Here is a 25,917-nt window from a genome sequence, read left to right on the forward strand (position 1 = left end):
GGTATGTGTTAGGGTGCGGCAACTTTGTAATTAACAGTTGGCACTCAGAGTGCATTGTTTTTGGATTTTTAGTCATATCCACCCTTTGCCTGGTTTTAACAAACTCAGATAGGGATATTCACCACAAGGCTTCAAAACAATCCACAAAACAGTCTATGGGCGTGGCTGATGTAGCCTTATGTAGGCAGAGATAAGGAGCAGGCTCAGTGCTGACAGGCATACAAACATTTTTCTCTTTCAAATTTTATATGCAGGATTTTGATGTTTTCTTGTATTTTTTTCCCCATAAAATTAAAATGCCATAGAGCTGTTTTGACAAACAGCTACATTTCTGCCAACATCTTGCAGGACACTACACAAAAAGTGCATTCCACAAGTTTGACTTCAAATCGTCTTTACATGTTAATGTGCAGTTAATATATTGTACACAACACATTAAGGACTGAGGTCACTGCTGTGAACCCCGGCACAAACCTTCAAGTATGCACTGTGATTCACATATTGTATGTAAAAAACTCAAATCAGAGGTGGAGCAGAGCTTTTCCTCATCTTTTACTGTGTATTTTTGTAGAAACATCACTGATGTTTCTACATCAGTGTTCAAGGACAGAACATGTATTTAAAACCATAGAGAATATTATTGTAAAAGATCTCTTCCCATTCTTATTATGCAACAGAATTAATGACTAGGGCTTTTACAGAATTTGCAAATCTAGAATGGGAACAGTCAATAAGAAGAGGAGCCTTAAGTCATCAAGGTTTGTTTCACTGGGCTCTGCATCCTGCCTCTGGGTCCTCTCTTCAGCATTCCTGACAAACTGTCTTAAAAATCTAACATTAATCAATACTTGTGAGTGTGAGTTTACACAAGGCGAGTGTCTTTAACTCTTTTATTTTTGCATTATAAAAATACGTATCATTACATACTTAAAAGACAAAAAAAAAGGTCAGTTCAAAGAAGTTTGTAGGCTAAAGTAAATTATATTGGAACAAACTTGGAGCTCAGGGATAAAAATACAATTTCCCCCAAATATAACACAATTCCAGGACATGTTGTAACACTTTGAGGGAGGTTACTAACGATGCATATAACTTCACTAATGAATCAACACGCTTTCTTCCATGACAACAACTTTAAGATACTATGTTAAGAAGAGTAACTGTAATGACCGTGAACCAGATGACAGTCAAGCGCGGATTAAGTTAAGCACAGATGAATTAAAGTGCACCTGTTGTGCTCATTTCCAGCTCCATATATATACAGTGGCTTGCAAAAGTATTCATACCCCTTGAACTTTTCCATATTTTGTCAAATTACAACCACAAACATAAATATATTTCACTGGAATTTAATGTGAAAGACCAACACAAAGTGGTATACAATTGTGAAGTGGAAAGAAAATTATACATGATTCAAAACATTTTTTTACAGATCTTGTGGTTGTAATGTGACAAAATATGGAAAGGTTCAAGGGGTATGAATACTTTTGCAAGCCACTGTACATTTTTGCAGTTTAGTTGGGTAGTGTTTACATGTACATGAAAGGTAAATGATTTATAATTAAAAATGATCCTTATTTATTTACTGTGTCTTGCTGTAGCCTCTCAGTTCATCCGTTATCCAAAAACAAGCTGTTTTTAGCTGCATTCCCCCCTCACATTAAACAAGCTTTCTTCTGATTTACTGCCCCTCACAAAAAAGGACTTAAACAGCAGGTGGGTGGGACTGACTGTGGCCTGAGGTGACCATGTTAAAGATATTTACTCTGACTGACATTAAATTGGATCTAAATGTAGAAAAAACTGCTCAAAGCACACGGGGCAGTCTGAAGCTGGCACGTTTGACTCACTGGGATTACTTGAGAATATGCTTATTATTTGAAACTTTAGCCATATTAATAATTGTAACAGTATATGGCACTAACAGGAAAGGCATAATAGGTCCACATTAAGCACCTGTTCATAGACCCATTGTTTCAGAGAGTAACACTAGCCGTAGAGTTGCAGGGGTATGTAAAGTGTGAAAAATACTGACAAGTATGGTAATCATATAAGTGACAATATGGCATTGAGTACTTTTACTTTTGATGTTTAAGTACATTTACTAACAATAGGCGGCGTTGGGGTATTGTCACTGTTACTTGAGTAAAGAATTGGTCTCTTTACACCATGGCCTTACAGTAGTAAAATAAAAGCTTTCTCCGATGGTGTATAGAAGTAGATATTATACACTTGACTGGAGATTGAGTTTCTCGAGAGCTATACCTAGAAGATTAAGCTTGGACCGCAGGAGGCTACTCAGTGTCTTCTTGATGGTCCATTGAATTTAAATTGAGTTTTTGACTGACATGAGGCTGAGACGATGCCAAGTTTGCACTAAAGATACCTGAAATTCTGAATATTCATTCAATGTGAGCCAATCAGTCTGGCTCAAAGACGTAAAACCATGTTTCATTGTAAGGAAAAGAGCAAGCAGGCTTTTGGTGCCAGAGTCAGCAGCAAAACTGTTTTTCTTCGGTCTATGATCATGTAAGGAAAGTTTCTGGACCACAACGGCTCTCTGCCTGAAAAAAAAAAAAAAAATGATGTCAACTGTAGAAAGCTGGCTCAAAACAACTACAAATCACACCCAAGATGTATTTTTATAAACCCGTAACTACATAATTTTAGATGGTTGGGGGAGTTTTCAGAAGGTGGTTGGAAAATGAAGAAGTGAGAGGGAAAAAAAAATACATTTTACATACTTGGAGATTTTTAAATATAGCCTTGGTTATTTCTGAGGTGGTTTCTTCTTTAAAACCTCAAAAACACTTTTTATCTTATCTTGTAGTTTTAATATTTTCAACAGTTTCTGGAAATTAAATTAACAAATTCTGAGATTGGTGTCGACGGTGGCTTCATTTTCTACATTAGTCTACTTGGATTTTTGTTAGTGGAGTTTCCAGTAACAGTCCAACCAACTGCACAAAGAATTAAACACAATGTACAATTATTCTTCTGAAACGTGGAAGATTTATTGCCCATATAATATAAACCATAAACTGTTTTCTCAGTGGATGTAATAACAAGGCTATTTTTGAATTTTGCCAACTGTTTCTGATGTATAATTTCTCAAGAAAAAACAAAAACAAAAAATAAACCATGAAGGCAAGTGTAAAAAACAAAAATTAAACCATCACATTCCTGCTGAATATACAATCAAGTGAACATTTGGGACCCATTTTCAGTTTAAAAATTGTAACTCAGCCTCTAAAATAGACCCACATCTTCCAGGAGAGATAACTTTGGATGATTACCTTGGTATTACATGTTCGGGTGCATACTGTGGGAGAGCATGATAATAACGTGTTTGGTTACAGCAAAGTGGGAATAGACTCTGCCTTGGCTAGAACAAGCGAACATACCGATTAACTCTTATTATTACAGTCTGAAATTAGAGATGGCGAGTAAAATGTCCCAACCCCTTCAGTCAGGGGGGCTGTTGTCGGGTTGGATGAGCTGCTGGTTAAAAGGCGCGGTGATGACGCGGAGGAGGTTTAACCAACGGCACTTTCTCTTCTTCTCGTAGGCTGGGCGCACGGCAGAAAGAAAGAGAGAGGGCGCGAGAGAGGTTTCCACGCAGATAACCTTCCTCATATATCCAGGACACCGCACCCCACGCATCAGGTCAAAACTTCAGGTCAAAACTCCGGAGAGAAATCAGCTGTCAGATCTGCTGCGCGCTGCACGGTCCGAGGGTTTGGAACTCCAAGAAAACGCTATTATATCCACTGAAAACAGTGAGTGTCCAATATTATTTTACCTGAAGCACCGTCAGACTTTTTTTTAATTTCTTTTTTTTTTTTTTTTAACATTTACCGACACTTTTCCAGGCTGGCCGGGTGTCCCACGGCAGACAGGACACAAGACACTGCATGCCCTGGCTGACTGGCGAATAATTGTTAATTTGGTTGGATAAAAGCATGTAATCGCCCGAGGATAAAGGCTTTATGAGCTGGCACAATAAAAAGGGAGCGGGACAGGAATCTCGCAGGGAAATAGATCAGCGGCTGATTGTAGTCGGGATCAGCTTACAATCGCTGTTAAAATAATTAAGAATTATTAGCTCAAAAATTTGGTACAGGCATTAAGTGATTCTAGTTGATTATTTCATCATACAATTGTCTGTTTAATATTGGGTAGTGTAAAGTTATGATATCACGATGATTTTTTTTTTTTAATTAGATGTGTTTTGGGGTGCACTTCTATCAAAACCATCTCTCCCTTTTTGAGAGTACCTAATTTGGAAGATTCCTCTCCAAACTTGATATCTAATCTAGTACTTATAACTGACCCACATGGCTGAACCCGCTGAAATCAATGAAAGTAATCCGTTTGTTGATGTGTGTATAATGAGTGGAATTTATTTCTTTTAAAGATCAGGCAAAATGACAAAACCACTACCTGAAGCCAGCAATTTGTAAATTAATCACTGCATAGTTTGGATCAGACAAAACAAACAAATTAAAGAGTTATCTTGGACATCTTTCACTATGGTTGTATATTATTAATGGCATTATTAACTGTTATAGTAGTAAATGACTGACATATTGACTGCTTCCCTGCTTGTTTTAGCTGTCAGTTTTTGTGGAGGTGTTGGCTTCATCAGAAGGACTGCTGCGGGTTCAGACAGAACAGCCCCAGATTAACCCCACCCACGCCTCATTAAGTTGCCCAATTTTGTCCCTATGGCTCCATGAGTGTTTATGTATATATGTCTCAGACAGACCAGCTGACTCCCTGTATTCTCTTCGCCTGGCTCAGTTCGTATATTTGGTGGTCATGGGTAACAGGTCAGGGGTAGATTGGCAGCTACAGCCAGCCCCCTTCTCACTCTCAGAGGGGCAGGAAACATGCAATTTGCCCTGGAAAAAACAAACAACCACACAACAAAGGAAACATTTTAGCTCAGTTAAGCAATTAAGCAATGAGATAGCAGAGGGAAAGGATAAGGCCGGCGCTTAAAGTGTTGGATATCTGATAAAAAAGTGTTTTCCCTAAAGAGGCATGCTTCATGTTCACGTTCTTCGTGTCACCAAATGTGGCTTTTGGAGTGTGAATGTATGTTGGTTGCACCCATGAAAAACTTGCCAGATCTTCTCTGCCAATGCTAAACAGCTTATTCTGCTATTCTTTCAAAAACAGCTCCACAACCATAACTTAATGTGGCTGTCAAACTACCCAGCACTGAAGTACAAGCGCTTCATCTGATGCATGTGACTGCAAACCAAGCAAGAGAAAAAAACTTATGTACTAGAAAATGTCTTAGGAAACGCTGGAAGGCACCAAAACTGATGTCTACCACCTGTCAGCCAGCAGTGTTTTGCTTGGAGACTTTTTTTCCTTCCTTGTGGCTCTGTTTTGTTTGCTTTGGCCTGTTTGTCATGCATCAAATCAGTTACTGTTTTTCTCTTTCACTCTTGGTTTCTGAAGAAGTTGCTGCATGTGCAGTCATATTTATTAGTCACAGTGACTAACTCTGGACACCCTTTCATTTTTTTTTTTTTCTTTTCCAGGGAACAATGAGGATTCTCCTTCCTCTGGTAATCCTACAGCTGCTCCTGACTCCAGCATTCATGGTAACTTCCCAGCTGATCCAGGAAAACAGAAAAAAAGAAGACACTTGCATACACAGTCATTTTTGACAAATTCTGATATCCAATTTTGCATCCAGGGGCCCAGTGTGGATTACTGGGACTCGTGGGGTCCTTACGGCGAATGCAGTCGCAGCTGTGGTGGCGGTGTAACCATGAGAACCAGGCGATGTGTCACTCACAGGTAAGTTTCCTGCCCATATACGTGCACCTACACGTACATAAATACATGTATGAACTCACACCCCATGAACCCACGGAAACTCTTTGACAACCGCACCTCATTGCAAATCCCTGAACACATACACAATCACACACACACACATACACGCATGCATGCACGCACGCAGGCGCGCACACACACACACACACACACACACACACACACAATTTTTTCCTGTTTGAATAAAGCTAATTGTGAGGTTCATGGGCACAGACTTTGTATCTTTATAGTAAAAGAATGCCTTGAAGTCACGAGGATGTTGGCTTGTCTTACATCCAAAACACACTGCAGGGAGGGGCCCTTTAATATTAAAAGGACTTCTCTGTGTTGGGTGTTGCTGGTTGGCTGCTGAAGCAGATCAGATGGGAAATCGGTATTTCAAGCTGCCGTTTTTGGCTTCAGGAGTGGTTTTAAAAGTGTTAGGTTTCCTTTGCAGCACATGTGTTGTTACTTTAAAGTAACATGTACAGTTTTGCTCCAATTTTGGGTTGGTTTGTAAAGCTTCTCCTCTTACATATAACTAACATCTAAGTGTATTGCCAGGTTTCATTGTAAATGTTCCATTGCTGCTGGGAGCCTGCTGGCATATTGCCTCATGTAACACATAACGTTATCTGTATTCAGGAGCTGGGAAGTGGTGTATGTCTCCTTTGGTTCATTTGGAAGAAGTACTCAGATCTTTTACAGAAGTACAAATATTGATAAATTAATGTAAAGATACTACATTACACATAAAATCTTGCATTGGAGGTCTTCAGGTGTCACTCTGGTCCAATCACGGTGAAAGAAAGACTTTTTGTAAGTGAATATACTTCCAAGTGTTTCATATCAGCGTTTCAGATTCACTAATGTTTGGTAAGATGTTGCAGTGGTAAGCACTGTCGCCTCACAGGAATCCACGAGCCCCCTTGTTTGGACACCTCCATGCTTTCCCTGTGGCTCTCTGGGTATTCTTGCTTCTTCACACTGTCCAAAGAAATGAATGTTAGGTTAGATACTAAAATTGGCTGTAGGTGAGAATGTAAACAAAAATGATTGCCTGTCTTTCTGTTTTAGCCCTGGACTGGCAACCTGCTTCTCACCCTCATTTCATTTCCCTGCTTTGTCTCCTGCATTTCCTCTCTTCCTCTCCACTGTCCCTTTCAGAAACAGAGAAAAAAGTGTCTGAAAATAAATCTTAAATGGTATTAATATTCCCACCAGGCAGACAATCCTATAAGGAGCTGTTTTTTTTTTAAACATGTCTAAGTATTTTTGTTTTGCTTTGTGTCATATTTTGTTGCATTTAGCTGACTACAAACTGTAGGAGATGGAGGAGTGCTGATATACAGTAGCTGTTTGTGCAGACTAGAGCACATCTCTGTAGAAGTTTGATGGTGTTTTGATCTCTAATCTCTCTCAATGCTTGTTTTCAACATGCCCATGCAGTCAGTCAGTGAGTCAGACAGCCTTATACTGAGTCTGTTGCCCCTCTTTAGCTAAATGATGAATAATAGGAAAGAGGTCCTACCCACTGCCAGTCAGATGAACTCTGTCATATCTTGTCTGCCAGGCTTGCTGAATCACCCCTTTAAACACTGTGATTTGACAGACGGGCTCATTCTGTGCTTTACAGGAACTCCCACATTTCACCATACATGAAAAAAGTACATGCATTCATAAGAAAAACAAGCATGATTGGGGTTGTCATTCTGCCAGTCTGGGGCTATAATCAGTTTAAATTTTGTGCAATCAATAATTTTGCATGAGTAACTGCCACTTTGCCACATTTCTGTTTTGCATCATTTTAAACAGAAAGTAGTGTTTAATGCTGGGAATGTGCTGTTTGCCATTATTGTGTGAAAAGCTGTTGTTTTGACATGTTTTAGTTTCAGCTCAGGCGTGCTGACAGGAGCATGTCTTTGTTTTAAGGCTTAAGGGAAGGTACTTTTGGAGGTGACTAAATCATGAGATATCAGCAGTGCTGGAATGGCAGTCTGCTATCTCACAGTTTACCGGCATGTGCGCGGATGTCTGTGCAAAGCTCGGGTTTAGCAGTGTTGATGTTGAGGCTTCTGCTGTGCTGAGAGGTCTTTTTAGACAGGTACAGATTAAAGAGGAATGTTGTTTAATTTCAGAGCTGAAACTTGTTATTTCTACACACGCACGGTCTCTGCTGTATTTGCATACACTCGCGGCACCTAGTCATTAACTGTTTTTGTCCCACAACGGGAAGCTGTGAAGATTTAATTAAACTTTACTTAGGAAAGATATAAAAGTGGGGCTTTCAGCACCAATGGGTCTGATGGGAAGACAAGGGCAATGGCTTTATACTTGATTGTCAACTTATATGTGAAGAGAACAGATTCTTGGCATGTAAAAAAAATTGTATCTTCATTTAACATAGAGTCTGGAGGTTGAAATGAGGTGGAGATTTAAAGAACTGGGCATTTAGAAGCAGAGATGCAGCTAACGAAAGAGGCTATGCTGTTGTGTTAATTTTGAGCATGAGGAGTACTAGAAGCCAGGATAAAAATCAGTCAGGAGGTCTTAACCTTTCCTACTAATGTGGGAAATGCTGTCTCCTCATTGGTCAGAACATCAGAGTTAATTTATGAAACTATTACATGAAGTGTCATATTCATGTTTTCTCTTCTATGCACCCAGGGCGGATGGAGGACACAACTGTGTGGGACCAGACAAGTCATATCGGTCCTGCAACATCCAGGTGCTCACATCTGAGACTAATTTGGCTTCAGTTTGATTTGGTCAAGCTCTTATTTTTGTGTATATGTTTATATTTAGATCTGTGCATTATTTTATATCAGTGTTGCTTTTTAAGAAGTTTATGGGTGTGATAAATCCATAGCAATAATCACAATCATATATTAAAACCAGCGCTAAAGTAAATCAAAGTATTATCTGCAAAGATTGTGTGTCTTATTTAAATTGGCCATTGTAAAAAAAAAAAATTTCTCAAATTTTTGACTCCCTCTGAGTTTTGGATTTTTCATTTTGTGTTAAACCTGTTTTCTGCTTTGCTGACCTTTGACCTCTTTGCTGGCTCTCCTTATTCAACTCAGGACTGTCCAGAGGGTTCCAGGGATTTCCGTGAAGAGCAGTGCTCCCAGTTTGATGGGTCAGATTTCAACGGGAAACGCTACAAGTGGCTTCCTTATTATGGAGGTCAGAAGCAAAAGCAGAGCTGAGAGGCTGCTTTGACTTCATAGTTTAGTACTTTGGCACTGACTTCAAAATTAAATCAATATTATACATAATATTGATTTAATTTTCCCTTGTGATATAACCTGAACAGCCACTATTTGTCAGTATTTCTATTTCTAAGTACTTTAAATTGTTCAAATCAACCTCATCTCTGTGACAGCTGAGAACCCCTGTGAGCTGAACTGCATGCCAAGAGGGGAAAACTTTTTCTACCGCCACCGCAGAGCTGTGGTTGATGGTACACCCTGTCACCCGGGGCGGAGGGATATCTGTGTGGATGGAGTCTGCAGGGTAGGTTTCTCTGCCAGAGACTGCACATACATGAGGAGAAATTAATATCTGAGAGGTGACAAAAACACAGAAGGCAGAAAGAAGGCTCGAGACAAATAATGTCTGTTTTCCAAAATCAAATTTCTTGAAAAAAAAACCTTACACAAAAAAAAAATACCCTTTTTTTAAGGTACTTTTTGACACTTTTCATACCTCCCAGTTCTTGAGATGTTTCTAATAATAATAATAAAGTTTTTTCTTTTTTTTTTCTGTTGGGCAGAGATTATGTAAGGGGCACTACATTTTTAGTGTTTTAAGTACTCAACTCTCCAAACATGAATGTGCTGTAAGTTCTTTAGTCTCAACATGCTTTTCTTGGCTTCTCTTCAGCACCTACGCTCAGGGCAATCCATGCTGACATTTTTACCCCAGGTATAGCTGACATGAACATGTGATTTGTATCTGGGGTTTCTATATGAACATGAAAACACGTGTTAAAGCGTCTCATAATTGGAAATAGAATAGTGGCTGCATGGTTTAGTTGTTAGCACATTTGAGAATGGAAGATGACTCAAAACCCAGCCTCAGGCGGGCACAAGCTAGTCTGGATAAATGGGAGGGTTATGTCAAGAAGGTCATCTGGTGTGAAATCTGTCAAATCAAACATGCTGAGCCATCTGCTGTGGCAATCTCTTTGGAAATAAGGGAGCAACTGAAGGTACCTTACCTTATGATTGCAGGTAGAATATGCTGCGATCAGTAGAGGTCAAACTATATTTGGGAAAACATTATAATATAATAATAATATATTGGTTGCATTTATTAAATGTGTGCAGAAATTATCAATTAGCGGCATTAACTAAGTAGAAAAGTTTTCTTATCTATATTTTTCTCAAATGTTATGTAGTTTTGCCCTCTGCCCTGTAGGTGGCAGCTCAAATTATACCACATGTAATGGAGCATCTACCACATACTGCAGGGACGTGAAGAGCTATAGAGGTTTAATTTAAAACATGCAACAGATAGGCCAGTTAGGTCCAATGACTTGATTAGTCTGCCCATCCATGATTTGGGTTTTGATGACTCCAGCTCCTGGAGCGCAGCATCACTTCATTAATCAGAGAGGACACAATCAGTGGAGCTGAGCAGCAGGATGAAAGATTAGTTTCACTCTGCGGTAATGTCAAACACTTCTTCTGCTCTTGTTCTTTCCTCATGCAATTATTGCTGCAACTTTTTCCTCATGAATAACTTTGTCAATTTAACCTCTGACTTCATGTCTCTGTCACCTTCTCTGAAGGGAACAGCTGTCCCAAATCCACTCTGTTCTCCACTCTGTTAGTTCTGGGATGTTTTTGTTTCACAACAATAATGTTTTACAACATATATTCTCATGATTTGCTCTCTTGCTTATGTATTGATGTAGACGCAGAATTTAGTTTTATATATAACTGTTAGTTGTTGCTTGATGTGGAACAAAAATGTTGATTTTTTTTCCATGGAAAAATATGGCAAAAATATAGAAATATATTATCATTCTAGCACCTGTAAGGGCTCACATAATGCATTTTTAAGAGCAGACTAATGGCAGATGGTTTATAATCTCATTTAATATATAGTGGATTAATGAATTTGACAGTTATCATACAGAGACAGGAATTTTACAAGATGTAACATCACAGCACATCTAATTGATTGGATCAATCAAGATTTAAGGTTATTAAATAATGTTATCTGTGCTCTTGGATGAACCTCTTTTATATGTGCACAAGACAACCTAAATGACACAGATTAAAAGTTTAGATGAAATATGGACGCCATCTTCATGTTTGAAAAATTTTCCCCAATTTTTCCCTCCATCAGCGTCTGGGCTGCGACAACATGCTGGAGTCCCCTCAGCAGGAGGACCCCTGCCTGCAGTGTGGGGGTAACGGCCAGTCCTGCTACCGCGTCAAGAACAGCTTCGCTGTACATGACCTGCCAACCGGTATGATTCATATTTCTGATTCACTGCCAAATGATATATTTATCACAGGAGTACATGTACCTGCCTTTCAACCTGGAAGACAAATGTCAGAAATCATCATCGTCTAAATCTGTGCCACTTAAATCCTCTCCTGGTGTTTAAACCCACATTTTTTTTGTGCCATTTTCATCTGAGGCTACAATCAGATGTTCATCATCCCTGTTGGAGCCACCACCATCAGCATCAGAGAGACACGGGCCACACGTAACTACCTTGGTAGGTTTGTGTCGTGACTGTTTTGAAAATAAATTACAAAATGATCAAAAAAAATATCTTACATTTACTTGATTGCATGACCAGCTATCAAGAACCTCCGTGGAGAGTACTACCTCAATGGTCACTGGGTAATTGAGTTTTCCAGAGCCACACCTATTGGTGGCACTATGCTGTACTACCAGAGAGGTGCTGAGGGTGACAACATCCCTGAAACCATCATCGGCCGTGGTCCCACAACTGAACCACTTGTTCTTGAGGTAAAAATCACACAGAAACTGGAATTTCAAACTTTATCTATTACGCACAACATATGAACATCTTTGATTTGCTCACCATTTCCACTTGCTTTGAATCTTGGGAGTCTAATATCATGCGGCATTGTTGTGTCATGGGGCTGGAGCCTATCCCAACTGACATAGGGGAAGAGGCAGGGTAGGGAGGGAGACAGGACAAAAGACATACTGTGGAAGAGAGCCAGAGATTAATAACTATGCAGAGTGGTATATAAATAGGGAGTGAAAAGAAGGTGAGTGAAGTTGGCAGTCAGAGCCAACATCGAATGTCTTTAAAATGTAAAAATTAAGGTGTATGTTAGATGTATGAATACAAGTGGAATTTTGAGTTTTGGGCACCATGAATCAGACGTCATACAATCCTCAACCAACTCCTCATCAGTGTCTATGTTTAACCCTCAGCTGATCAGCCAGGAGCCCAACCAGGGAGTGGAATATGAATATTACCTTCCAAATGGACGCTCCAGAGAGGGCTACTATTGGAGCTATGGATCCTGGTCTGCTTGCAGCAAAGAGTGTGGATCAGGTCAGCCTACAGAACAGCACTGGAAACTTTTGTTTGTTGCTACTGTGCTTTTATCTAAGGATTTATTTAAGGATTTTTAAGCATCCTGCTTGTTGGAATGTGAAACAACTCCACGCCTTCCTTTATCAGGCTACCAGTCTCGTCTGGTCTTCTGCACAATCGATAACGAGGCCTACCCTGACTATCTCTGTGCTTCTCTGCCGAGGCCACAGAGCAACCGTACATGCAATCCCCATGCATGCCCACAAATCCGCAGGTAAACAAATGAAATGTGTTATTTCAGTAAATTTTAGAAGATTTAAATTTTACAAGAATCCAGGGTTAACTTTTGTTCCACTCTGACTGAATGAATTAAAAAGTACCAAAAATAGCTCCTTGAGCAGCATTTTGACTGTTGTTGGTGTGTTATGCCTGTCTGAAAGGATGGCGTACCTGTATCCACCACAGTTGTTGAGATCCTCAGAGAGGCCCAGAGCCTATGTGTTCAGGTAACCTAGGGTCTATGGTTGTAGAGAAGTTTTAGGTGACTGCAAACACAGGGGGAAGATTTAAATCCTTAAATTCATAAATTTCCATGGAAAGTTTTTTTATTAATTCTCTCAGATGATTTCCATACTTTATCTCAAAAGATCACCTTTAAAATAAATCCTTTTTGGTTACTTGTCCCTAAAAAAAAAGGGCTAAATTTGCCTAAAAATGTCATAAATGTTGATTGAAAGTATGATCTCTTCCCCTTTAGAAGTGTTTGACTCCAGTTGACTCTGTTTAGTTAGAAGTCTGTTGTACCATGTGAGATAAGGATGAAGGCATGGGGCAACTGTCCAGCTCAGATGTCCTTTTTAACCCTTTAATGATCCTCATCGGTCTTAGACACACATCCAGTGAGAGAGCAGTGATTGGATGCAACATTTCTCTCAAAGACCTAACTCTACTTTATCCTTCAACCTGTTTCTGATTCCTGAGCTGGGCTGCTGCCTGATCTCTTTAGCCAAGTGTAAAACTCTCTGTCCCTGTGTAGTATTGTAGATGTGTTGTGAGGTGCTTGTAGGTTAAAGGTCATTTTGCTGGGGGTGTTGGGGCTTGTGTACTTTCCAGTAGGACACAGCAGCGGATGCTGTAGTAAATAGTCGCTTTAGTCAGTGACTTTCTGGTATTTCCTGCTTCCTTTCTTTGATGCTGCTGCTGCTCAGAAACCTGAGATATTTATGAAGTGACTAACTGCACTCTCAGTATCTGTTAAATTTAACATTTAAGGCCCAAATCAGTAGATGCTTAATTTGAGGAGATTTGGGAAAATAAATTGCTGCTTCTTCCTATTTCTGCCTATGCTTTTAGCAGCCCAATTAGTGCCAGTTCTAACCTACAGGGATGAGAATCTGGGATCTGCTGTACTGGTGTCTGTCTCCAAAAGTGTTTTTATTAACTCGTCTTTGCATCTAGTAGTTTAGGTAGTTTTTCTAGTTGCTTATGAAAAGCTTTGTTAAAAACAACGCAGACTTTTAAAGGCATGCATTACATCACGTGGTTTCATTCCAAACACTGATTTGGAAATAATATTAAAATATAATTGATATGTTACTGGTTATGAATGAGTCTACAAACAAATTTAGCTTCTATGTCAAAAGGTTAAAGGATTACTGGCCCCAGCATTTCTATTTTTTTTTTTACTTTTTAAAAACATTTTTGGAATTTGAATGTTTTTGTATTTCATACTTTTGATGAGATAAAACAAAGAATTTGAAAGTATAACACTTTCCTTTTGTTTGATATGTTACATGAATCAACCAAAAATAAAAAGAATTCTTTGCTTTATATTTAATTAAAAATCTACGTGATTTAATTATAATTGACTAGCCAAAGATTTTTGCATCACAGAATCTCGTCACAACACCGTGTCCCAGGTCAGGTATTGACGATGCTCAGAAATGTTTACTTTATAGTTAAAATAAAAATTTTGAGCACTGAAGCACCAGATCTGCAGAGCAGTGAAGTCAAGCTGGACAGTATTAAGTTAGTCAACTCGTTTATTTTTCCTAATTTTGGAATGAAACTCTTTCCATCACTCATCTCCTGACTGCTGTATGTGAAGTTGTACAGTGTAAATATCAGTGGTAAAGAGAGTGACTCCTGTTTCTTGTCTCTCACCGCTCTTGGTGGATTTCTCAGCTGGAGAACCGGGGAGTGGAATGCCTGCTCAGTTACCTGTGGTGGAGGCTCTCAGGTACGCAGTGTGCAGTGTGTTTCCCATGATGCCTCAGGACCCCGCGTGGTGGAGGATGCCATTTGTGCCGCCTATGCTGATGCTCCTCCCTCTCTGCAGACCTGCAACATGCACAAATGTACAGAATACCACGTGACTGGATGGAGTGCGGTGCGTGAACTGTATAATCCTTCATATATCCCAATTAAAAAGAATTCTTAAGAATGGCATGTATCAAATTTAAACATAAACGAAGAAACAAATATAACTGACACACAGTAAAAGCGATTAAAGCTAATATGCAGAACTGATGAAAAAGATATCGAGAACAAGAACAACTTTAAGAGCATATTCATGTACCAAGAGAACTATTTTCTCGATCCTTTAAAATGAACTTAAACTCCTCCATCATAACCACTACTCAAAATCCTTTTTTCCCCCCAATTCTCTTCTGAGTCTGAGGACAAACATTTGTAAAATATTGTGAGAGTGTTTCATAAATATGTCCACTGATAAGAAGGAACCAACCCAAACAGAGGTATGAATACAGGTAACTACAATGCAGAGAAGCTGGTTTTAATATATTTCATGTATGATATATAATCGCTGGTTTGCAGTGCTCTGTGACCTGTGGTTCAGGTGAACAGACCAGAGAAGTGACCTGTGTGGGTTCAGGTGGTGTGAGGCTGGATGAAACATCCTGCAGTGCTTTGCTACGCCCGGCTGTCGTCCAGCCATGTGAGATGGCCCCCTGCCCGAAACAGATCAGCTGGCATGTTGGAGAGTGGGGACTGGTAAACTGAATGCACACATGCAACCAGTAAACAACTCATAGATGTATTTATGGTGGCTGTATGGCTGAAAAGCACTCTCCATTTTCATGCAGTGCTCTAAGAGCTGTGGCTCCGGCTCACGAGAGCGCCAAGTGATCTGCTCCGATCAGGAGAGGAACTTATACCCTGTGGACCAATGTAACGCCCAGCCCAAACCACTCACCGTGGAGCGCTGCAACACCCAGCCATGCTACAGGCCACAGGGTGAGCATATGGAAAATGAGCCACTAAATAAAACAATACACACTATGTTATTTTGTTCTGTTGTTGTTTCTTTACATCTGCTCTATTTCTCACTGTAAGTTGTTAAGTTTACATTTAGTTGGTTCATTATTTTCTTGCAGTTGTGTAAATGCCTTGCTTAAACTTTACTGGCTAAGTAATGTATTTTAAATCTTCTGTTTACTGTGGATCTTCAGCTAAGTTGCAACCACACATTTGCATTTTGTGTTTGTCGTCTTTGTGCAGTCGTCCCCAGCATTCAGGACCCACGGGGACACGACAACACTCAGTCTGGCTTCCAGCCGTATGTGCCAGATCACGCAACAGGTTAGATCTCCAACCTCTCTCAATGGCATCTTACACTCACAGTATCTTTGAACCTAAGCCAGTGCATAAATTTATTGAGCCACGTAGTTACTCAGAAAGTGAGCAAAAACAGTATGACTAAATGTAATGTGTTGCTAGCCAGTTATTAACAATTAAAACTACCAAGAAAAATATAATCTTTCCATTAAGGTTCGAACATTAAAAGCTAATTGTAGGTGTGATTGCCCTTCTGTTGCTCAGCATCCCCTCTTCTCTGCTGATATAACTCCTGTCACTTTGTCCCCAGCAGCCCCTCAGCCCCCCTTCATCCCATCCAGCCTGTCCCAGCACTAATTATCCAGGCCTGATTGACATGTTTTTTGGGTTCCACCGGCATTGTTGGCCTGATTAAAATATTTCCGAAGCACTGAAGTGTGCTAGTTCTGGCTGCGGTGTTTCATTTTCAGCATCATGTGCCATCCCAGTGGTCAGGAATTTTAAGTTTGACGTTGTGTGTGTTTATTTCCCGTGAGATTGCTTCATCTGATTGCTGATCATAATTTATTTTCTACTGTCCCATGCTTTATTATTCCATAAACAAGCAGCATGGAAAGATTTCTTTGTGTTTTAGCATCCTGCACAGACTTACCGTGTGGTCTCAAACACAATGACAGGCTATATTTTTCATTTGCAAACCAACGTGCGAACGCCTCTATTGCTTGTGTTGTGAACTGTGGGGTGTGTTTTGCATGTAGAGTGTGTAAATTCACCTTTCACGTGGTTTTATTTGTAGCCCGCAGGCCAGAGACAAGAGATCCGACCCAGACGAACGCGGTTCACGACCCCCATAACTCCGCCCCGGCTCTCCACTGCAGTCAGTCCTATTATGGCTGCTGCTCAGACGGGCGCACTTCAGCCAGCGGTCCCCAGGGTCTGGGCTGCTCGTCGGCTCCAGCTCCCACCCCTGTCCCGACATCCTGCATTCAAACCAGGTATCCACCTGCACTCTCAGTGCACTGTGGCTGAGGTCACATATGGAACCTCTTTTAGGGCTTTGCCTGGGTGTCACTTTTATGGTTGCCTGGCTTACTAATCAGTACTAATATGTGGCATTATGCATGAGCAGAAGGTTGCTCGTAACCAGATTGAAGCTGAGTTTTTAACACATATGCATTATTATGGGTTGGAACTATCAATACCGACTGTTTGTACTTGCTCCCTTCCTGTCCTGTCTGTCAGTTATGGCTGCTGTCAAGATGGTGTGACGGCTGCTCAGGGTCCCAATAAGGAGGGCTGTGTGGAATATGTGAACCCTGCACCAACTGTAAGCAAAAACACATAAAGTCTTTAGTCTTTCACTTTCACATGCTAGGTAGGGTACAGTGAAAGGAATTAGAAAAATGTTCTCAGCCTTTAAATCAATTTTGGTGCATTTTTTTTTTTTGCCTTTTCAAGTCAAATCATTGAAGAAATGAGAAAATACTGCCTTTCTTCTCATTAATATGTCATACCTTTTCAGCCTGCTCCTTCTCTCCCAACTGAGAATGCAGTAGAGTGCCGTACCACCACCTATGGCTGCTGCTATGACCGTACCACACCTGCAAGAGGACCCAATGGGGAGGGCTGCCCCAATCCTCCAAATCACAGTAAGTTTGAAATCTTGTATCGATAAAGAGAGACCATTTATTATGTTAATATTATTTCCAGTGAAAATATAACCTCTGCTGTTGGTTACTGAAAGGCTCCAAGAATGAATGCTGACAATAACAAAGATGTGGCTTCAGTAAACATTTTAGTAGTCAGACTGAAGCACTCTCATATTCTAATTATACCAGATAAAATTAGTATAATGTTGTTTTTCCTCAGTGTTTGCACAGTGCATCTATGCAAGGCAACTCTTCTTTAGAGAAAATATGTAATAGAACAAACAGTTGATGTGCATTTTGGTGTCTCTGTGCAGTTGAGCGATCGATCTGCTCCCTTCCCCGTGCTGCCGGATCCTGCAGCAGTTGGGTGGCAAGGTACCACTTTGACATCATCACCTCCAAATGTGTGCACTTCTGGTATGGAGGATGCCATGGCAACAGCAACAACTTCATGACCCAAGCAGAGTGCCAGAGTGCATGTCAGGTGACTGCACCTAGCCATCAGGCCCCACAGCCGGCCGCTCCCGCTGGAGAGTCTACGAGACAGGCGACCCCTGGAAGCACAGCAGCTGGAGGAAATTCAAGAGGAAGAGAATCTACAACAGATGGGCGGTCACGCAACATGGGGAGAATTTTCGTAGTCCAGCGTGGCTCGACCAGCAGCACTGGAAGACAGGGTACAAGTGCAGCTACACATGCCCACAGAGGTAGAGTCTATTTGCGGGTACGCTGGCCTTCAACTGCCACAGCTGCACAGCACACCGGCCCAGCTGCGAGGTAAGACGGAGAGCCAGGGAGAGCGGTGAATGCTAACCTTCACTGATCCAGCCCCACCACTGCCACTACTGGCCTTAAGTGCTGTTTACAGCCTTCTTTTCCCTGCTGAAAGAGCCCTAGTTCACTCTGCCCTGCAGGGCCAAAGAGTGGGCTGAAGGAGATGGAAACACAACCCAAAGACAATTCATGTGCCTCATTCACTCATCCTGGAAATACAATGGTGGAGCTGATGTTAAAGTTTTTTCATTAGTGCTGTATAAATATTCTTAACTTGCAACATCCTAAAAACATATATAAACAAATATATTTTATGCAATCCAGATTTTTAACTTCCTTTAGTAAAATCTATCAGGGTGCAACACAGAGTAAAATACAGGAGTGAAACCTAAAACTTCTTTTTGTCCCCTAACCTTTGAGACACATTAGCTAGCTTAGTCTTACTTTCCATGGGGTTAACGTCTCGCTCTGACGCAGGGATGTAGGTTTTGTCATTGTCCTGTCACTTCAGGTGCAACAAAGCACACTTCTGATCACACCCAACCTCGCCCACAAGTAAATCTGGCTGTGGGCAAATATACTATTTTCCAGCCTGGTGTTAAGTTTCAACAGCCATTCCCTTTTTTTGTGGATTTTGTGCAACAAAATATCTTATGTATTGTGCTTCTGTGCAACACGCTGTCTGTGTAGACCCTTGTGATGCTAATATAATCAAAACTTTTGCTTTTTAATGAAGCCACAGCTCCTTCCATCTCCACAGACTCTCACTCTAACACCTCGCAACACCTTATTTCTGCCTTTAACCTCAACCAAATCAGGAAGAAGTCACAAATCTTCACAGGGACCCTAAGCAGATATCTCTGGGGTTTAATGCTTCTGGGACTCATTACTCTCTGTCAGTAGTTATTGTCGGTGCTTATTTGTGCATGCTACCTCTCTGTATCAGTCACCTCATCACCTTTGGGCTTTGGTGTCTTCACCTTGTTGTCATTAAATCAAACTAATAAAAGTTCTGCTGTGATAATTCATGTCATCTTGTGTGTGTGGTCACTAAATCTCTCTTGTTTGGCTGGTATTAGCTTTATTATAGATTTAGATTTCTTTAGTGGCATTTGGGTGTTTTATATGAAGATTGTCCTTGTCTCCTTGTATGTCAGTAGCATTGTGGGGGTTTTTTTGCACCGTTTGTCTCGTCACTTTTTGTGTTGCAAGGGACTTTTGAATGGATTTCTCTTCTCTGAGCTCCATCTGACAAACTCTTAAAGCCAGGGTCTGGGCACTCTTTATGCTTGCTTTGGTGACTACTAATACAAGTACCAACAGTGGAGCATAAAGTGACTTTTATTCTCTTCCTTCTTTCAAACGTCTTTTCCTTTGTCCTTTTCTTTCACATTTCCTTCTTCCTGTTCTTTCCCCTTTGTTTTCTTTCTGTTTCCCTTCCTTGTATCCCCCCACATTTCCCCAGTTTGACCCTGGGAGGAGTAACTATCGATAAGGCTGACCCATCCACAGTTGAGGCTTTAGTTGGCCAGACAGTTGTGCTGCCCTGCCGAGTCAGCCCTCCACCTTCATCCACCATCATCGTGGAGTGGAGGAGAGATGGTACACCTCTGTCGACTCACAGGTTTGTGGAGAAACACTCACTCAGTGGCTTAATCCACATTTAAGTTATTTTTCTGTCCCTGTTTTTGTTTATTATCTGTCTTTTTTATTACATTTTCTTCAGGCATCACCAACAGCCCAATGGTTCTCTATTAGTAGGTCCTGTCACTAAGTTAGACTCTGGTTGGTTCTTGTGTGTGGCCACTCGTGAACGGGAGAGAGACCACCGCTACATTTACCTGTCTGTCTCAGGTAATTACATCCCTTTAGATTTGTTAAATACATATCAGTAGTTCCACTTGCACATAATTACATCTGAAGACTTCAGATGCAAAGTCCATCTGACATTTTTTTGTTTTAAATAATAATTTTTAATAGGCTCCTACGTAAATTTGATTGTCTTTTGCAGCAAAATCCACTTTGACCCTGTGCGCTTTTTTTTTTTTTTTTGGACATGCCAAAGGAAGCCGTTGGAAAAAAAACTAAAGATGCAACTGGAAACATTAGAAATTATGAAATCAGAAATCAAAATGAAACACTTAAGAAAAGGATCAGCAATAAACACACAGTACAACCACATATAATTACACAAAAAGAAAGCACACTTTATTGAGAATAAATAACAGAATAAACAATAAACAAGACATTATACCATAACTTCACCATACACTTGCCTCCAAATAAATAAAAACTGATATAAAATTGTATCATGTCTAAAAAAATAACTTAGAAGAGTATACTGTTGTCATGTGAAGTAAGTTAACATACAAAGTAGTGCATAAATTTGCAGACTTTAAATTGATATGTGGGACTTGACCTGTTTGAATGCCACATGACCTGATTTGCATCTTCTGATTGGTGATAGTGTCAACAGTGACATTTGCTGACAAAGGGAACTGGCATTTAGAGGTTTTTGCCAAAAAGAAAACCCCCCAAAACATATTTTGGAAGAAGCTCAGTGTGAGATTTGAAGTGAAAACCATTTGATTATCATAACATACGCACTGAGAGCTTTCACCTGATATCCTTTTATTCATTTTTGTATTTAGACGCAATTATATCTGAAGTCTTCATTTGGTGGTATGCTGCTGTTCTGAGACCTTCCCTGCTCATAACAGGGTCACTTGGAAGGGGTGTAAGCTTATGTGTAGTGTAGAGCTGTGTCAGCAGTGAAAAACACATTTAAGTACAGGCTCCCCTGCACTTATAAAGCTATGGGAGATTTCAGTTGCTGGAAAAAAAATAATGTGAAAAACTTTGACCAAGTCCTGTTTATGTTGACACAGTATGACTGTAAAATTTTGTTTAATTAAATATACAAAAGTTGTTAAAAAAAAAAAAAAAAAGCCCCTGATTCTAAAGGGGTCAGCTGGGAGGTAATAGCTGATTTTTCATGGCTTTCTCACACCGTGATATACAATCAGCTAATTGGGGCTGGAGTCGGTCAAACCGCTAAGTTGACCGACTTTGACCCCAATTAGTCTGTCACATGAACATGTAGAAAGTTTGGGGTAAAGCTCTGATGTCATAGGTTGTGTCAGACCATGCTGATCTTGAGAAGTCACTTGGTGTTTATGCAATGCCACGTTAACGTGGCATTGCGCTGTGCTGTGCTGAACTGTTTACGAGCAATCATATGTGCTTGTGTTTTTGTGTGTGGCCACAGAGGGACCATCTCCTACCTCACTTCCCAGAGACGGTCCATTTCCGAGGTGAGAGGAATATCTCCTGGAAGATGGTTGTTTACTGTTTCTGTAGATATTAAGAGCCAGACCTGGACACTAATGTCTTGTCTAATGTCTTTCGTGTGAGATTGCGAAAGAAGAAATAGATCTCTGTGCACTGGCTTTGCTTCCCTGTAATTTCTCTCAGGTTCAGTATAGAGCGTATAAGCTCACCTCTGGTGGAAATGCGAGCAGGACAAACTGCAGAACTGTCCTGCACTGTTGTCCCTTCCTCAGCTCGGCACTCTGTCAGCATACAGTGGACTAAAGATGGACAGATGCTCAGTGACTCCAGGTATTTATGAACCTCATATTAAAATTTTTACCTCCAGTGCACGTTCCTTGATTTTGTCCACTATTAGTACTACTATTAGTACTATAACAACTATTATTTTTTTCATCCATTTCCTCTATGATGTCACTTAGCATATTTAGCCAACTTTGTCTAAATCTGATTCAAGTAGAATTTTGGAGTTGAAAGAAAATAATTATTCATCTTCACGGTCTGTGGTGCAAAATATCTGAACTAAGCCAAATGTCATTTTAAACCATAAAGATGAGTCATTCATGTAGAAGTCAGTATAAATTGAGGTCCTGACTGACTGCTGTGCTGCAGGTTTACGCAGCGCTCAGACGGCACCCTGATCATCGGCCCTCTGACGTCTGACGACTCTGGTGTCTACACGTGCACAGTCTCCAACCAGCAGCAGCTAGAACAGAAACAGATGCAGCTCAGAGTCCAGGGTGGGTTTTATTCACATCTTCATCATCTTTTTAAACATAACACCCAGATACTAACACGCCCCGTCTTTCCATTACGACTGAATGACTGAAACCGATGCTGTAATTTCACATAGTCACCAGCAGAGATCAGTAAGTGTCACTGATCGCCTGGTTCCCTCTTCCTGCTATCAGAATATATCAGGAAATGTGTCAATCATAGTGAACAATGCTGAAATATCATATAAACATAGTAAAAACTAAAATGTCCAAAATGATTGCAATATTATATAAAACCAAAGATACATGCCATGCTTTATGAGGAAGTAAAATTTTAGTTTGCTAACATTTTTAAAAATATAGTAAACAAATATAAAACTGGATTGTGATTATTATTGTTTATGAAACATTAGTTTTTCTATTTGTTTTATTAAATTAAATTTTTTTGTCTTTGTTTTAATTAAATCTACTTCTAAAAGTTTTGCAATTTACAATATGTGCTGTAAAAAAGGGTATGTGTGATAAACTAAACAACTAAACTTGTTCTTTCTAAACTTGTTCTTTCTGCTTAATTAAATGAATTGTTTAATTAAATTAATTGTTTTCAAAATCTATTTTTCTGGGCATTTTTTCTTGTTTTTGCCTTTTTCAAAAAACTGTTAAGACTGACCCATATAAATAATTAAGTTTCACTGTCAATAATGATTAGAGTCTCAAACCCAGGCAGCAAAAATGTAAAAACTGAATGTAAGAAAAAAGTGATTTTTATCTTTTCTCTTGTTTTTTGTCCAGCTGACCTGAAGATCACCACAGCTCCCAATAACATCCAGGTGACTGAGGGCAGCACGGCCCTGCTCCCCTGTGTGGTGTCAGGAGAAAATGTCAATATAGGCTGGTCAAGGTAAAAAAAATAACACTGTGCAGCTCACAGCCTCACACAGAAACTTCTGTTAAAGTGTTTGATTCTAAGTGAGCTATTTAACAATCAATGAGGGGCACCAATAAAAATAAAAATATATATTTTAAAATACATCGTTTAACTTTAAGGCTTTAAAAGTAAAATGAAGTGACATTTGTCTACAAAAATATGTATAAAAAACAGTTCTTGTTGTCATCATTTACATTATTTACACATTCATGAACCCAATGTTCAGGAGTAAAAAGAGGGATCGTGTCTCTGTTACTTGCATTTGTTTTTAATAACTTTGTTATAATATAAGCATAAAAAGGAGCATTTTAATTTTACAAAACAAGTACCCCAAACTAAACTTTCCTGTTGTTCTCTTTAAATACAGAAATGGTGTACCGGTGCGTCCAGATGGGCACAACATCCTCACATCATCTGATGGCAGCCTGATCCTTAATAATGTAAAGCCTTCTGATGAGGGCACCTACACCTGCAATGCTTATACCGGCATCTACTCTGTGAGTGCCACAGCTGAAGTAAGGGTCATTAAGGAAACACAACAAGGTGAGAATACTAAACAAACTTGGACCTGTGCTGTTATCTGCACTGTAGAGTGAATTTAGAAAAAATAAACTTGGAACAGATTTATATCATCATATGTGTGTGTTTTTTTTTTAGTTTAAACAGTTATTATTATTATTTTTTTATCTCATTAGAAGTGTTTGTAAGCCCAAAAAATGATCAAAGCAAATAAATAAGTAAATAAAATTAGCAATACTTTTTATATGACATAATAAAAAATACATTTTTTGAATATTGATGTGACTTTATAAGATGAAAAGAGTCTCTCAACTCTGCCTTTGCAGGCGTAGATGTTCCGCCAGAATGTGTGGACCAGCCCGAGCTTGCCAACTGCGAGCTGATCGTCTACGCCCGACTTTGCTCCAACTTGTACTACTCCAGTTTCTGCTGCGCCAGCTGCACCAGGCATTCACAGAGGAACGACAGGTTTGGTCGATTAGGCTAAAGCGACGGAGGGTGTAAAAACTATGGGATGGGTGGTGGTGGACTCTGAGGTGGGTATTTGAAACCTTGGAATTGCTTTGGAGGACATTTGCATTCTTACAAAACCTGAGCTGTCAGCTCTGAGCTGCTGTGTTTGCCAAAAGGACTCAAAACACTGAACAGATTTAATTAAATAATGCAATAAAAAAGGGATTACTGTAGATGCACAGTAGATAAACCTGTAAAGTAGGAGGTGTTCAACAGTGAGCACTGTGTTCAGGGAGTCTGCTGCATTAAAAGATGAGTTTGGACAGATTAAACAGGGAGCTTAAAATGAAACATAAACCTATAAAGACTGCTGAATGCGATGAGGTGATGAACTCGTTCTTACTCTGCCACACCTTTAAAATAAGTTATTCGCTCATTGTGTCTACATGTTCTCTGTTTTTTTGAGAATCATGATGATTTAACTTCCATATATGTTATTAAAAGCAATAAAATTGTGAAATGATTTTTTTTCATGTCAGTAAATTGCTGATACAAGACTGCTCTCACTGCAGATTCTGTATCATATAAAGAGCTCTTATGTGACTTTTTTATATTGTTTATTTTTGTGTAATTATTTGATAATAAAGGTCATATTTTATTACAACTTGGGTTGACTTTAATGACTGTATCTGATGCACCTGTGCTGAATGTTCCACTTTGCACCACAAGGGGTCGCCCAACATGAGTACTAAAGGTTCTCATTCACTTGCTGGAAACTGAATATGAATACAACTGCAACATTTTTTTTTTCTTTTGCAGAACAAATCAGTGACATTGCTAAAAAGATATGAAATGCATAAATTTAGGACAGATAAGGTTTTCCACTGGATTATTGAGATATCTAATGTAACTATCAGCTGTCTGTTCTAACAATAAGATAAAATGTGTAAAGAATAGCATCCCAGTCAGCAATCAGCACACATTTTGTTCTTGTGTTGTTTTCATAAATGCAATATAAATGCTCTAATGCTGTCTTTAAGATGGCATCGCTGGCTCTACAAACAAAGCTAACAGTCTTCAATCTCCTCAGGGAGAGGTGTATATTGGTGGAGCGTTCTCTTTTATATACAGTATCTTGAATAGTTTTCAGTACACGTGTGATCTACACTGCAACACATCAGGTTTGGAATCAAGACCAAGTCAGAGTTTTGTCCTGGAGTCTGCTGATTTGGCTCAGCACAGTTTGACATTGTACCCACAGACACACAACCTCCTAAAAATATTATATTTATAAAGCCAAATTCACTGTACTTCAGGCTGCACATTGATCATTGGATTTGAATATAAACAATACCATCTAATATTTTACTTAATGTAGCCATGTTTTCATACACTAATTGTTTAATAATCTTTAGATTTACAGTCATGGTAAAAGGAAAGTACAACCTTTTCAGGTCTAAGGTTTTGCAAATCAGGTTGTAATAAAAATAATCTGGTCCTTAGCAGGTTCTAAAATTAGGTAAATACAACCTCAGATGAATAAGACATGTTACATTGTGTCACTGTTTAAACAAATTTTTTTTTAAAGAAAATGTGCAA

At 39.6% G+C, this 25,917-nt stretch overlaps 1 protein-coding gene across 2 annotated transcripts; it reads left to right on the top strand.

Annotated features, from left to right (window-relative positions):
• The first annotated feature begins 3,555 nt into the window (after window positions 1-3,555).
• On the top strand, window positions 3,556-24,916 carry paplna (papilin a, proteoglycan-like sulfated glycoprotein). Of its 2 annotated transcripts, XM_030719565.1 has the most exons (28): window positions 3,556-3,779; window positions 5,556-5,618; window positions 5,714-5,817; window positions 8,503-8,563; window positions 8,919-9,021; window positions 9,221-9,351; window positions 11,194-11,317; window positions 11,492-11,572; window positions 11,657-11,829; window positions 12,268-12,391; window positions 12,521-12,647; window positions 12,814-12,879; window positions 14,558-14,762; window positions 15,209-15,385; window positions 15,478-15,628; window positions 15,893-15,973; window positions 16,746-16,944; window positions 17,192-17,276; window positions 17,472-17,598; window positions 17,913-18,375; window positions 19,838-19,996; window positions 20,099-20,226; window positions 21,641-21,686; window positions 21,847-21,993; window positions 22,315-22,442; window positions 23,211-23,319; window positions 23,714-23,889; window positions 24,192-24,916. In XM_030719565.1, exons 2-28 carry the CDS (start codon window positions 5,562-5,564, stop codon window positions 24,350-24,352), a joined length of 3,693 nt encoding a protein of 1,230 aa, XP_030575425.1. In that variant the 5' UTR covers window positions 3,556-3,779; window positions 5,556-5,561; the 3' UTR covers window positions 24,353-24,916. The 2 variants fall into 2 exon arrangements, with proteins under 2 accessions (XP_030575425.1, XP_030575426.1); XM_030719566.1 differs by lacking the exon at window positions 12,814-12,879.
• The last annotated feature ends 1,001 nt before the right edge of the window (window positions 24,917-25,917 follow it).

This window comes from Archocentrus centrarchus, chromosome 22 (genome assembly GCF_007364275.1).
Source record: "Archocentrus centrarchus isolate MPI-CPG fArcCen1 chromosome 22, fArcCen1, whole genome shotgun sequence".
In the NCBI taxonomy this organism is placed as follows: domain Eukaryota; kingdom Metazoa; phylum Chordata; class Actinopteri; order Cichliformes; family Cichlidae; genus Archocentrus; species Archocentrus centrarchus.

Bases quoted from the DNA above. Each gene is read 5' to 3' on its own strand.
- paplna (XM_030719565.1), top strand. From the start codon at position 5,562: ATGAGGATTCTCCTTCCTCTGGTAATCCTACAGCTGCTCCTGACTCCA. The intron at 5,818-8,502 runs GTAAGTTTCCTG...CTATGCACCCAG, and splicing joins AGGCGATGTGTCACTCACAG to GGCGGATGGAGGACACAACT. The intron at 18,376-19,837 runs GTAAGACGGAGA...ACATTTCCCCAG, and splicing joins CACACCGGCCCAGCTGCGAG to TTTGACCCTGGGAGGAGTAA.